Source organism: Pestalotiopsis fici (genome assembly GCF_000516985.1).
Source record: "Pestalotiopsis fici W106-1 unplaced genomic scaffold PFICI_Scf_4, whole genome shotgun sequence".
In the NCBI taxonomy this organism is placed as follows: Eukaryota; Fungi; Ascomycota; class Sordariomycetes; order Amphisphaeriales; family Sporocadaceae; genus Pestalotiopsis; species Pestalotiopsis fici.
The window spans coordinates 2,814,873-2,829,162 of NW_006917094.1; the positions used below are offsets into that span (position 1 = coordinate 2,814,873).

The following is a 14,290-nucleotide window of genomic DNA, read 5'->3' on the forward strand; positions in this document are numbered from 1 at the left end:
TATCCAATGCTGATCGAGCCGATCCTCTCTGCCCGCGCTCAGATAAACCACGGAGTCGCCATGTTGAGATCTATCACATCCCACCATTTTGGATTGAGTGGTCGCCCAGTGTCGGCGTGCATATCCTGCTGTTTCCAAAAGACTTCAATGATGTCGCGAAGAACCCTTATGTTGCCAATGTGGCGTTCACTGTCCATTCTGTCCAGGGCCTGGAGGACATCAATTCGTTGTTCGTCGGTATCAGCTTCGCAAGCAAGCACGAACAGCGGCCAAGGACTGGTGCAAACCTCAAGAGATCTCAGCACCTCAAAGGCCTGTTGCAGATACATTGGCCTGAGCTCGTGTACCTGTACGGTATTGTGGGCCCTTTGCAGGTACAAGAAAGTCGCAATTCTGTATAGTTCAGCGGTACTGAGGATCATTGCGCGTTTGTGTGGGCCCAGCTGGGAGGCATAGCTGGGGTCCATCTTCTGCTCCAGATTCGCCAAACGACTTTCAATACAGTATACCTCATCGTTGAGACGAGATTTCTCCTCTGCTGAGAACTCGTCGTTTTCTGTATGCATTTCTCGTGCACGGATTCCGTTGATGTAGCTCATGATTTCCATGACCTCGATGGAGCAGCCCAGGGAGCCAACGATCTGTTTGTTTCATCAGCTTCCAGACAAATGTTGCAAACGCGCCATTGATTCTTACCATGGTTGGATCGATGTCCAGGTAGCCTCTGACCTGCAGCGAGGCAGGTCCACCTGGATAGTATTGACCTGGAGCGATAAATTCGCCAAGAACTTCGTGGTAGAGGAACCAGGTGTAAAGAAAAGCGGATCTGGGATAGCCATCTCGGAAGGACATGAGTCTGTGTAATATGTTTTTGGCGCCGTTCAAGTGAAGAAGCCAGTGGCCTTCCGTTTCGTCAAAGACCTGGCGCATGCGTCAGCGTTGCCAACATGACACTATCATTTCGTCCTCGGCCACTCACGTTGTATACGCACAGCATCATGGACGTCGCAAGCTGCGTCTCGCTTATACCTACAGAGTCAGCTGCTAGGGAGGATGACAGGGACCGGAGCGCTTTCGCCTTGAAAGGCAATGCGCCTTCTGAGCCCCATAGATGGAAAGCAGCCACGGAGAATATGGCATTCCGGAGACCTTCCGAGGCCGAACCGTACGGTGACATCGCCATGGGTAAGAGATCTTCGCGAAAGCCATTGTTGATGTCAATGGTGGAAATCATTCGCGAAAGTCTGTCGCGGTCTGCGCCATGATTAGTGAGTATAGCAACTCTCAACTATACGGACCTGCATCGCTACTTACAGTATTGTAGCAATTGGGGCTCGCTTTCTAGTAGGTTTGGGATCATTGGAAACACATGTCGAGGGCGAGGAGGAAGATGAAGCAGAATGAGACTATGCAATGTGTCGCTACTCCTGATCCGCGCCAAGTCTTCGTAGGTGACATTTAGAAACTGCTTTCCATAGTAACTGGAGTTACTCGGAGGTAATTGAGTGCTATGATCTGGCAGTTGACTTTTTCGGCGACGACCGTCGGGTTGGTCGGGCCATGCCAGCCTGATGCCGTACCCCAGACATTCCCGTCCTGTCCGAAGGCAATTGTTGCAGGCTGGAGCGCCGCGATCGCATCCAATTTTCCGTTCTGGCGGGAAAATGTCAGCGCAGATGCCCAGGTGTCCGAGTGTGTTGTGCCGCTGCTGCAAGCACAAGGCTCGACTCACGTTTGCACGTCCAACAACCCTGTGCGCGTCTTCCGGTCTCCATATCTACTCCCTCCTAGTTCGGGGGAGCTGCACGGCGGCAGGAGGAGAAGAGGTGGCAAATAGTGGTGAGAGCGGAGAGTTGCACTCAATAAGGATCTCACTCAGCTAAATGTATTGACTGATGGTGGTAACTGCGCCGCTGAGGGGCTTTGCAGCATGATCTTGGTGGAAAGCGAGGCTGAGAGGCTTATTTTTATTACGGGACCTTTTTGTCCCAGAAGGATTGATTATAGGATTCAGGAGCTTGAAGGGGATGACAAAGCGAAACTTATGCTCCTGACTTGACTCCAACAGAAAACGGCTCGGCCCTTTCGATGATCAGCCGCGAAAGATATGGGACCGACGTGACTGAAGGGTCACCGGCTGGCCGGCTCAATTCTGGGCTGGACTTCTTGGGCAGTAAGTAGTAGTAGGTAGTGTACGAACGAAGTATTGATTCGAGGAGTTCCAACGACGCGCACTAGGCGCCGCCGCGCATCGGGGTTTGATTTTCTGGTCTGACAGCTACCTAGCTGCCTGATCATGCCTGTCTTGTCCTGTGAGAAGATGGAGACCTATGTAACGGAGCTACCCCGTACAACACAAGGAAGGCCGGCCAATGTACAATGTAGGTATCAAGTCAGTTGCTCCCACCTTTTCCTTGAAGGAGAAACCCCAAATTTATTGTTTCTCCAATCGCAATGCTCAGGCCGGCTCACACCACGCCGGGCCAATTATGTCCGCGTCGTCGCTCTGCTTGATGCTGCTGCTGCTGCTACTACTACTGCAAGACAAGCCTGCAAAGACCGACAGGGAGATGCAAGTAATGTAGTCGGTCGGTAGCGACGGTGAAGGTGACGGTGATTGATAGTGATTCACGATTGAATGGTGGTTGATGATTTGTAATGCATATATCATACGTCTGGGTCTCTTTTGTCTACCAGGGAGGTCTCAGGTTGGTAGGTAGGTCCTGGTAGGTAATGTAGTCTAGGGAGGGGTGTCGGCCTCTTCTTATCGCGTGGGGATGGTGGACCGGCAGTCCATTCATTCGATATATGCCGACCGCTACGAGTAGAGCTTTCCTTTTCGAGTGCATGAATGAAGCAAAAAAAAAAACAAATCCCCAACCCAGTCTTGGTGGCATTCATACTATAAAAGACTAAAAAGTAACAGGCCTTCGAGCACCAACGACGAAGTACCGTGCGTTCACCCCCTCAAAGGGACATGATATGACGGCAGGGATACTCCGAACACACGGGGGGGTTGACACTTGCGCTGCCATATGTATATCTATGTATATTATATGCATTACCTTGGCCGGGGACATTTACACTAGAAGCTCAGCTTTAATCTTCAACGAATCCTATAGTATGGCCTGCTCGTATGCACGTCCGTGTTGTGTGTTCCCCTTTGCTTACACGTTGCACGGGTATAAGATCCAAGCTGCTTCAACGTTTGCTAGCTCCAAAACTTTAATTGCTACGTCATGCTGGTAAGACTGTCTACAGCACCCTAAAGTCTGAGAGAGAGAAAACAGCCCAGCTCATTTACATACTAGAGACTGCATGGCAGCAGCCGCCCCGTCGCAACCGGGTTCCGATGTTGGCTGGCGCAATAGATGCAGACACTGAGAGCACGCTCACCGGTCTCTTGCTTCGATAGGTTTCCAGAGAGGCCGGATGACTTATCTGATCATACCACCTTTGATTGGTGGCATTTCCTTCTCGACAAGGCATGTACAGGCAGGTTACCTGCGCCAACCTGGGCGAGAGCATAGGACCATTGTGTTGTTCTTGCTCTGCTGTTTACTGCTGCTGGATGTCAGTGGCCCTGCTAATCCAGAATAACCTATTGTAGATCTGCCGCCCATGCCTAGTCAGGCCACTCCGACACACACAGTTGGTCAGTCTCGGCGCTGGCGCCCCAGGCACAATGTTACTACGTATCGAGAACACCTGTTTGCAGCCCGAGCGTTACCAGCTAAGGGGACTTTGGGATCTCGCTTGACGGGCCAAGTCCAAGGTCAACCGAGACGCCTCGAATAATAATCAGGCCATGAACCTCCAACAACAAAAAGATCCCGGGAACCATGGAAACACCAGGTCCGGAACGCCAGTGCAGCCGCGACGGATAGAGCTTGCAGGCGTACATTAGTAACAAGCAAGAGCATGGGCCAAAGGACACTGCATGGAGGGGCTTTATAACGGTGTAGAAAATGCCCAGCCGCGAGGCTTGACGTGCACATCGTGAGTACCTGGCTGACGGGGGACCAGCGACATACATATCCCTGAATATATTTATGTACACAAGTATCGGTGACTGGAATGGCGTCTGGTTTTTCAACCCTTCCCCTCTCCAGCTTGTCGGGTCAAGGTATATATATGTACACCGGCGGAGGTCCAGGGCGGGAGCTGACTGCTGGGCACAACACCCCCCTCAAAGCGCAATTACTACAAACAGACAAGGTCCCATATTTGCCTGTCGATTCGTGCATGCCTCAATGCCCAAAGTTAGAAAATGGTCCTCCCACGTCGATGGGTCAGAGATCAGAGATTGCAATCGACGTGGGTAGGTCTGGACGGGAAGCATGCAACCCGACAGCGTTTGCAGAGTACCGCCAAGAATGGCTCATTCACTGACTGGGCGTCGTCCCTTTGGTCTCGAGTCGGGGTTTGATCAATGTTCTCATATCGCCGACCAAGTGTTGCAAACCTCCCTCATGACGCCTGATCCGGCTTTCGAGTATCGAGATTTATGCTCAAAGCCAAGATATTTCGTACAGATTGATGCCGTAAACATACTTTGGATCAACCCGCACGCAGCTTATTGGAAAGTCATTCCATATATCCCGAGTCTACCGTTGCTATACATACTTGATTTTTTTTTTCTCGCACCGGCCTTCCCCTTTTCTTGTGTTTCTTTTTTCATTCTTCATTCCTTTTCTTTTCCTCCATTCTATTCAGCCCGGCAGATATTAACTATTTTGACCTATGACTGCTCGGCAGTTGGAGTGAATCCATGTGGCTATGAAGTCTCTTTAATGGGGCCCTGGGGGACTGACCGTCATGATCCACCCTACCCTCAGTCAACGCCGCGAGATCCCCAGCAATGCTGATGGTCTTGTTATCAACTCAGCACACTACGAACATATTCTCTATCGGAGTATTGTACCGTTTTGTTGCAACTTTCCTGCCACATCACTTTTTCCTTGTCGCATGATTCAATACAGTTGTTTAGACTAGTGGGTACCGAGGCAGCAGGCTCGTAGAAAGTTTCACAAGATCAACTCCGAGTGCAATCCATCTATCAAATGAATCAATCTTAAAAATATGCATGGAGCAAACTACCGATTCAAACAGGCAGTTTGCTGGACTCTGGGGAAATCGTGCCGGGTTCTAGGTGCTTCGAACCCAGAGCCATGACAATGGACGCGGATCTTCCCCACTCGTAGATTAAGGTAGACTGAATCTGGGGATGAGAGGACTCACTCAGTTCTTAGCGGTGCTCGGTGCTCGGTACCTTTAGCGCTAGAGACAGGGAGCTCGGTTCAACCACATGAATGAAAGCAGCAGACGTGCGCCGAGGTACAATTGACATGTGGTTGTCGATCGAGTCGGTCGATGTCATACTCAAGAGGCTTATGACGACCAACTCGCCCACGAAATAATCCTTCCTTCAACCACTTGCAACCACCGATTAATCTTACCTTCAAACAACACGATTCCATTCTCAAGTACCTGAGAACTAATTACAGCGATCAGCTTGCATAATAGTACATATCAACGCCAAAATGAGTCTCAAGAATGGTATGCACCAGCGTCCCATTCCACCACGTCGCATCATCGAAGCCGCAATCATCTAACAATATCCGTTCTATCCAGACAAGTTCCCGTCCTCGGCTGCTTTCGAGGCCATCAATGCTGTGCTCAGCTCCAGCGAGGCCGACAAGAAGGATGCCATCAAGCAGGGCAACGCCGTGTTTGCCTTTACGCTAAAGAACAAGGCCGGCGAGACAGAAAGCTGGAATATCGACCTCAAGCAGACTGGTACAGTCGGCAAGGGATTAGGAAACAAGCCTACAGGTATGCGCCCCCCAACATCTCGACAACAAAACCCGAAAGAAGAAGAAAAAGACCAGCTGGCGCAAGTAGCCCTACATTTACAAGTTAGTTGCTGACAATGGATTTCCCGACTACAGTCACCCTCTCGCTATCCGACGAGGACTTTGGCAAATTGGTTGCCGGACAAGCCAACGCACAACGACTATTCATGTCGGGAAAGCTCAAGGTCAAGGGTGACGTGATGAAGGCAACCAAGATGGAACCGATCTTGAAGAAGGCCCAAACCAAGGCCAAGCTGTAAATACCATTGTACTTGATGTCCGCAATCTAGGACCTCGCGAGGACTTGTACATGTTTGATATCATGTCAGTTGGCCCAACTTCAAGAACAGTCTGGCTGCGTTTGTGATGGTTGCTTATAGACGCTTGGATGGCGGGACTGAACCCTCCCTCCTCCTGGAGCAGATAAGAGAATGACACACCACCAATACAAGTATAATGTTAAAAAGGCCCAAGCTACTGCGTAATTGTGCGAACTGTCTAATAACAAGAAGCTTACCCTGTATTGCAGGATGACTCAGACTGCGGGTTGATATGTGTCTTTCCAAGGACGTGGAAAATGCAGCTGCACATACTTGAACAATTGCGGTGCCTTGCATCGAGGCTGGGCCTTGTGATTCAGCTTACGTGCAGGACGCACAAGTCTTTCTTTGCATGTCGCTTCAAATCCCAACCTGTCATCCATTTGCCAAACGTTTGCTTTTTAATGAGAATCGAGCTACCGTACAGTTCTGTCATCAGTTAAGGTCCCGCTCAAGGTCACTCGACAGTATCATCTTGCCGCAGTCTGATATATATTTACACATATGGCAATTTATAGGGTCAGAGCTGCTGAAATTGGCCTTGAGCCAGACTTGAGCCATTTAGCTTGGAATAGATCAAAGGTGCGTGGGTATAGTCTACCTTAGGTAGACAGCAGGCTTGACTATAACTGCCTTTAACGAACACTCAATGTTAGCAGCAGACTAATCTTGTTGACAGCACCTTACTGTTGACCAGATGCTAATAGAGTTTATAGAGGTCACTTTGTCCGAATTGAGAAAATGGAGAAGGAAAACAAAAAAAGGGAGAGACGCGAATAGATGCAGGGGCATTAGAAAGGACCTGCAGACATGGATGGATTGATTCAATCAAGGAAAACGCGAACGCCAAAAAACGCGGGTGAGCTTGACGCGCTCGAGCTGACACTGAAAGGCAAGCACGAGAAAAAGGGTACCGACGCGGGCATGAGCATTGAGAGCAGCAGCAGCAGCAGCAGGGTACGTTAAGCAGGGATGGATGGGGTGCAACTGGTCAGCATAAAAGGTAGTAGGACTGGATGAGAGGAGCCTTGAGAGCTTTGCTTGGGACGTGTTGGGTGGAATTGAATTGAACGCGAACGACGGGCGGGAACGGGAAAGTCAAGTGTTTGGACAAGGAAGTGGTCCGTGCATATTAGGTCTTAGGTTAGGCTTGCCGGGTTCGTATTTTTGGTTTAGCTAAAAAGGGAGTAGCCAGTAGCAGCTGCGACTTTGCCCGCTGTTACCACTGGCTGCTACCACTTCACCCAACAAGCAAAGCAAAGAAAGAAAAAGCAAAAAAAAAGCAGAGCCAGAGCCAAAGCAAGGAAGCCACGGTCGCGCTTGCCTACCTACCTACCTACCTCCTGCTCCCTGCCTGCCTGCCTTCCTAGTGGCGTGCCTGCGCCCATCCCACCTCTTGTGCTTGCTGATCCACCCCCAAAATAACGACGACCCGACTGCGATTTCTGCAACGCCTGAAAAATACCAACCGCCAAAAAATCAATACACGACCCATCACGCCGGGATCAAACAACCCCCCAAACACGCGATTTTTATCGTGTCAAAGGATGAAACTTGTTGGTTTGCATTGACCATTGGCCATCAGTTGAATTCTTCCTTTTTTTTCTTTTTCCTCCGCATCTGCCTTCCTTGGCCCTTCCAAGGCATTTCCTGCCTCGCCCTGTCTTCGGTGCCTCGAAGCATGCTACAACGTCGACCCATCGACCTCTAGACGAGTCCATCCTAATCAGCGCGCGCGGTACGGCTTCTGCTCAACTTTGAGCTTCGTTCGCGACTAGGCACAGTCTCGCCATCGCTGGGCCCGAGCTATCCCCTTTCTCACACAACTTCAGTCAGGAGCTTTAGCCATCATGTCTGCGAGCTTCAACCCCATCCCAACGCCGCGCCGGCCAAGCGCAAACTCCAGCTCTCACAGCTCCGTCACACCAGCTTCTAGCAGGTTTCGGTCCTCTCTTGTGCCCATGAGTCGCGCTTCGCCGCTTCGAAGCTCTCAACGGCCGAGTCGCGTTGCTGCCGGAGCCCCGACCACTTCTAACCCTCCTGTTGTCAAGGACCTCTTTAGGACAACGACAACTCCTAAGCCGAGTCGCACCACGCCCTTTGCCCCCAAGCTTCCCTTAGAGGTGACCAAGACGCCCGCATCGGTGCGCAAACTTGCGTCCAAGAGCACTGGACATGGCATGGCTGGCACGGCTTCGCAGGAGCTGTTTAAGCAGCGGATACCTTCCCCAGACCCCGGGCTGACGGGCGCAGCTATATCAGAAGCTGTCCCCAACAATTTGAAGAACCGCAAAGGCACGGTATATGCCGATCAATATTTGGCACACAAATGCCCGCCGGAATTTGACGATGACCAGAGAAGACAATTCTTCTGTATTCTCGATTTACGGCGACTCAAGTTTGCCGCCAATGAAATTTTCGCGAAAAAGGACTGGAAACTGAATATCATGAACTTTGCCAAAGAGTATGAGAAGAGTCGTGGTCTCATCATGTTGCGGTACGGTCTCTACGAGTTTAAAAATGTCAAGCCTTCAGAGGAAGTTATGCGCAGATGGCGCAAAGCACACAACCTGCCGGAGCCCGCACCAGAGTCTCAGAAGGTCCCGTCGGCTAGCATCAGCAGTGCTGCGAAGAGCAACTCAGTCAATGCCATGACCAAGCGCAAGGCTGATGACGAAGCCCCGTCGAGAAGTGCCGAGCCACTGAACTCTGCCTTCAACCAGAACAAGCGCCGAACGCTTGACCCGGCATCTGCTGAGGAGGCTCACAGATTCGCCCCAACTCCCATGAAGAGCAAGCGCAAAGCTGACGAGGGTCAAGATGTCGACGAGAATTCGCGAAGCAAGCTTACAAAATCCACACCTTCTGCCGCGCGTTCCAGATTGGAGGGCATTATTAACAATGTTCAATCGGGGAGCTCAACTCCTGTAGGATCACCACTCAAGAGACCCGCCTTTGGTGCAAGCGCGAGCGCCACCTCGGGCGCGCCCATGACGCCCCTCTTCGGTGTATCAAAGGCCACTGATGCTCCCAAATCCGCCTTTGCCGTCAAGTCAAACCCTTACGGTCCGCCGTCCAACGGCATTGTCGACACTTCCAAGTTGGAGTCGACCCAGTTCCAGCCAGGTCAGCCACTGAACACCAGCTCAGATTCAGTGCTGTCCACTCACAAGTTTGGCTCGAGCCTTGCACCCAAGGCTACAAACATCTTTGGCTATCTATCTGAGAGTTCGGCAAACAACAGTGGTGCGGAGAACAACGATGAGAGTGACTCGGAATCTGATCAGTCACAGCCCGAGACTGGCAGTCAAGATGCTCCGCCGAGTTACGAGCCCAGCGCGGTGGCCAGTACTGGCACTGCTACACCACCGGTCACAACTGGTACCGGGACGCCATCACTTTTTGGTCTCAGCAAACCCGCCGCCACTACCTCTAACCCATTTGCTAGTAGCTTCCATAAATCCGCAGAAGACCTGTCAGAGAAGCCTGCAGCCAACGCGGCAAAAGGCGGTCTGTTCGGACGCGTATCGTTTGGATCTGATGGCCAGCCACTACGGGAGACTTCCGTTGAACAGACGTCTCGTGCGCCATCGCCAGCCAAGGAGGCTGCCAACGGAGTGGAGTCAACAAAGACTCCAGCCAAGGCCCCTGGCGACTTCACTTTCAACGCCGCAACCACTCCTATCACTTTTGGCGGCAAGGATAGTAGTTTCACATCTGCCACACCTGCTCCAGCCGCAGACAAAGCCACTGAATCTAAGGAAGCTGAGAAGACGCAGCCCAGTTCGTCATCGTCGCTCTTTGGAAACTCCCTTTTCAAGCCTACACCCGCAAACGAAGCCCCGAAACCTCTCTTTGCAACAAAACCATCAGAGCCCGCTGCATCTCTATTTGGTGCAAAGAAGCCAGAAGAACCAGCGCAGTCCTTGTTTGGTGCGAAGCCCTCAGAGCAGCCGGCCGATAAAGAGCAAAAGTCATCATCATCTTCTCAATCGCTCTTTGGCGCGAAACAGCCAGATCAACCTACTGCATCTCTGTTTGGTGCTAAGTCTGCCGAGCAGCCTGCTCAATCTCTATTTGGAACCAAGCCCGCAGAGCAGCCTACCCAATCTCTATTTGGAGTCAAATCACCAGAACAACCCGCTGAGAGCGCTCAACAACCCTCGCAGCCACTGTTTGGCAGCTTCAACAAGCCCGATACTGAGAGGCCTGCATCGTCTACATCTACGAGTTCGCTATTTGGCGCCAAGCCATCCAGCCAGTCGAACGGCGAGCCTGCTCAATCTTCACAGAGCTTATTCGGTACTTCTTCGAAGCCTGCCGAGAACGACAAGACAGGTGCGACACCTGCTGCTACTTCGTCTATTTTTGGCACCCAACAACCAACACCAGCTACGACGTTCTCGTTTGGAAGTTCCACCCCAGCTCCTAAGTCGCTGTTTGGGGAATCTAGCAAGCCAGCTGAGACGCCTGCTGCGGAGACACAAGAGCAGCCGAAGTCTCTATTTGGATCGCAACCTACCTTCGGAGCCCAGCCTACATCCAACGGTTTCTCGGCAGCTCAGAAAGAGCCGTCTCAAGTCGGCTTCAGCTTCGGAACATCCACCACCGAAACTCCCTCAACCCCAAGTGCTGCACCACTCTTCGGCGGCTTCCAACCCTCGACAGAGCCGCCAAAGCCCGCCGCTAATCTCTTTGGCAACACTGCCACGGGTTCCTCGGCACCTCTCTTTGGCAATAACAACTCATCAGCCGCGACTGGCAATCTTTTCGGAGCACAGCCTGCTAATCCTTTTGGTGCGGGTAGTGGTACCACTTCCTCGAAGAGAAGTGCTGAGGACGATTCTCAGCCGGCTAAAAAGGTCATGTTTGGCAGAGCTGATGCCAACAACGATGCAGCAAGCCAGCCATCAGCTCCATCATTCTCATTTGGTGCGTCTCAATCGACAGCACCGGCCAGTAGCCAACCCGAGAAGAAGACTATGTTCAGCAACGTTACCGGAGACTCTGCTGCACCCAACAGCCCTGTTGCGGGAAGAAAGATCTTGACTCCAAAGAGATTAAGAGGAGCTGCTGGCGCTGGAGCAGCCAGACAAGCAAGCCCTTCGCCTGCACCATCTTTTGAGGCATCGGGTGTCTTTGGAACTCAGCCACCCAAAGCAGATGCTCCTGCCCCTAGCAACCCCTTTGGTGGCAACAACAACACCTCCTTCACCTTTGGGCAGCAGAGTTCTGCTCCCAGTGTCGATAACAATGCCTCATCGTCATTCACATTTGGTCAGAACTCGCAGGCAAACGGAAATGCGACTGGTGCTCCGTCGTTCACCTTCGGCGCAGGTCCAGCTCCTACTGGAGGGTCATTCACCTTTGGTGCTGGTGCTGGTGCTGGTGGTAATTCTCCCAACCCCTTTGCAAGCACAAATGGCCCATCCCAGTCTTTCGGTGGCGGTGCTTCGGGCACGCCTACCCCATCTGGGTCCTTTAACTTCCAATTCGGCGGACAGTCATCCTCGGCGCCCGCGCCAGCTGATCAGAGCAAGCCTCTTTTTGGCAACCAGACAAACGGTGCGACTCCTGCCCCTACTTTCAGCTTTACTTCGGCTACCCCTCAGCCCACTCCTACCCAAAGTTCCTCAAACTTATTCGCGCCTCAGCCTTCGGCGGCCACCAGTATTTTTAGCGGCCTGCAACCCAATGGTGCCCCTGGTGCCAATTCACCATTTCCCGCGGCTTCAAGCATCAACACCACACCTGTCAACGGCGGAACCCCCGAACCACAGGCTGCCCAAGCTGATGGGGATGCTGAACCACCCCAGGAACAGATTTCCTTGACCGAGGGTGGCCCAGGCGAAGAAGATGAAGAGGTATTGCATGAAGTTCGGGCCAAGGCCATTAAATATGTCGATGTCAAGCCTGGCGAGGACAGCCCGGCGTCCAAGTCCCCTTGGCAGACTCAAGGTGTTGGTCAATTGCGTCTTCTCAAGCATAAGAACACTGGCCAGGTGCGCATCCTCCTACGCGCCGACCCTCGTGGCCACATTGCCATGAATAAGAGCTTGCTATCAGGCCCTGAATACAAGGCCGACAAAAAGACCGTTCGAGTTATGGTCTCTAAAGATGATGGTTCTGGCCTAGAAACCTGGGTCTTGCAGATGAAGGAGGCAGAGTCTGCCGTGAAGCTCGCTGCGGCTTTTGAGAGTTGGAAGACGTCTAATAAATGATCGTGGCTATGGAAGGTCGTGCTCATGGTCCTTCCTCGCGCCTGTGGGGAGCCGGAGACGTATGTACGATCTTGAGAGCGAAAGCTCTCTGCGTCATGTGTAATATGAAGGAGCACGCGGTTTATAGTAGATTTCCATGTTTCGGCTGGCATTATTGGTGTTCCGTGTTGTTTCTTCTATCAAAGGGTGAGGAGGCTGTACAGTCCACAAGGCGACTGCTCCGTTGATGGGTCTTGTCTAGGAGTATTCATTGTATTTTGTTTGCATCGGAAAAAAGAATGACTTTGGAAGGTCACGGAAAGGAGAAAAGGATTCAGCGTCAGTGCATACATGTTTCTCAAATTTGTATCCATCGTACATCTGTCACATGCAGATACTCTAGAACATGAAATCACATGCACTACACACTACTTTGAAAGCGTTTGTCCTCATTGCCTTGGCGCAATCTCATCAAAAATATGCCGTGAAGCAGGTTCAGCACACGTTGGTGAACATATTTCAACCTTGAATTGAGGTGAGAATCCACGCATGGAGCTTGGTAACGATTTCGTCACTGTTCAATTCCATAAATTGCACTGCCAGAAGCCTCGGAGTCAGTATTGTTCGGTCCAGGTCAAACGAGATAAAAGTCGCGTCTTGGTCTGCTTACTATGTCCATTGCCATGTATCCCGGCCTTTCCCAGCTCGAGATGTTCGACCTGGACACCAGCCTGTCGGAGGAAAGCAACGGTGCAATGGTCGTAGGCAGCATGATATGAGGCCTCGCCCGTCTCGACCAATATTGGAACCTTGGCCAAGTTGGGCAGCTGACGAATCGGCTCAGCCTGCAGGATGCAGTCGGTCAGGTTGGCAGAGTCGGAGGGGACGAGGTGCATGGACAGCGGCGCCGACTGGTTAGTGGGCACAGGGTCATAGGTCAGCGGGATCGAGGTCAGGCCCCAGGGCCGCGTATAGTCGGAGGAGAAGATTTCCTCGCGGAACGGCGGTCCCTTGGGTTCGATCTGGATCAGGGCCCGGACGAGAGACGGCCGCGCGTCTGCCAGCGACCACCCATAGGGACCACCTTGAGAGTGCGTCACCACCACGGCTGGTCCGACATGGTCGAGCAGCGCTATGCCCGCCTCGCGCACCGCCTGCTCTTGCTCCGTGTTGTTGGCGATGCCTTGGACTACAGAAGCGTAGTAGGTGTCGAATACGGGATCGCCAGGGACTCCCGACTGTGTTGTTCATATAATTTGTCAGCAAGTACTTGGGATATCTATTTGATATGCAGAATTTGTAAGACCAATTCCTAGGATATCAAGAAAGAGGCTGAAGGGCACGTCTACTCACACCAGGCCACTGAGTATGCAGCTTGGCCTGCTGCCACGCGGTAGAATTCAGAGTCGCGGTGAACCGAGAAGTGATCACCTCGACCGAGAAAGTGGTGGTCGGGAACCCAGCTGCGGCATTCCACGCCGACCGGCCACGCGATGGCTCGTCGACGATATAGACCTCGTAACCATTATCCAGAAACCATGACGCCCAGCCCACGCCGCCGTCGGGCTTATTCAGCCAATTCTTGTGACAAGGAAAATAGACGAGTCAGCATATTTCAGCTTCGCATTCTCCGCATCTTGCTCTCTTTTTGCAAGCTGGGATTATGAATGAATTTCCTACTCACGGTACCATCTTGAGAGCCCCCATGGAACAGTATCAGGGGGTACGGCTGCGAAGAATTTGCGGCCGGAGTCAACTTTTCCACGTACATTTGGTTCTGTCGTAGCGTCCCGGTCGTCGTGTTGACGTATTCGCCGCCGACGAAAAAGTATTCTCGCCTGTGCAGAGCTTCACTGGCCGCAGAGCGGCTGATGGCTGCCGCCATGATGAGCCACAAGACGCTCGGTAGACTGGA

At 52.1% G+C, this 14,290-nt stretch overlaps 4 protein-coding genes across 4 annotated transcripts; 2 read left to right on the forward strand and 2 right to left on the reverse strand.

Moving 5' to 3' along the window:
* Nucleotides 1-38: 38 nt before the first annotated feature.
* PFICI_06866 (uncharacterized protein) lies at nucleotides 39-1,775 on the reverse strand (the record flags this gene model as incomplete). Its single annotated transcript, XM_007835447.1, has 5 exons — nucleotides 39-641; nucleotides 697-921; nucleotides 980-1,254; nucleotides 1,315-1,653; nucleotides 1,733-1,775. The coding sequence occupies 5 exons, from the start codon at nucleotides 1,773-1,775 to the stop codon at nucleotides 39-41; spliced, it is 1,485 nt and encodes a 494-aa protein (XP_007833638.1).
* A 3,768-nt stretch (nucleotides 1,776-5,543) lies between these two features.
* Nucleotides 5,544-6,115, forward strand: PFICI_06867 (uncharacterized protein; the record flags this gene model as incomplete). The annotated part of the gene is made up of 3 exons (XM_007835448.1): nucleotides 5,544-5,559; nucleotides 5,635-5,835; nucleotides 5,952-6,115. The coding sequence occupies 3 exons, from the start codon at nucleotides 5,544-5,546 to the stop codon at nucleotides 6,113-6,115; spliced, it is 381 nt and encodes a 126-aa protein (XP_007833639.1).
* A 1,910-nt stretch (nucleotides 6,116-8,025) lies between these two features.
* Nucleotides 8,026-12,396, forward strand: PFICI_06868 (uncharacterized protein; the record flags this gene model as incomplete). Its single annotated transcript, XM_007835449.1, has 1 exon — nucleotides 8,026-12,396. The coding sequence occupies one exon, from the start codon at nucleotides 8,026-8,028 to the stop codon at nucleotides 12,394-12,396; it is 4,371 nt and encodes a 1,456-aa protein (XP_007833640.1).
* Nucleotides 12,397-12,894: 498 nt separating this feature from the next.
* On the reverse strand, nucleotides 12,895-14,260 carry PFICI_06869 (uncharacterized protein; the record flags this gene model as incomplete). The annotated part of the gene is made up of 4 exons (XM_007835450.1): nucleotides 12,895-12,971; nucleotides 13,046-13,613; nucleotides 13,729-13,956; nucleotides 14,060-14,260. The coding sequence occupies 4 exons, from the start codon at nucleotides 14,258-14,260 to the stop codon at nucleotides 12,895-12,897; spliced, it is 1,074 nt and encodes a 357-aa protein (XP_007833641.1).
* Between the last annotated feature and the right edge of the window lie 30 nt (nucleotides 14,261-14,290).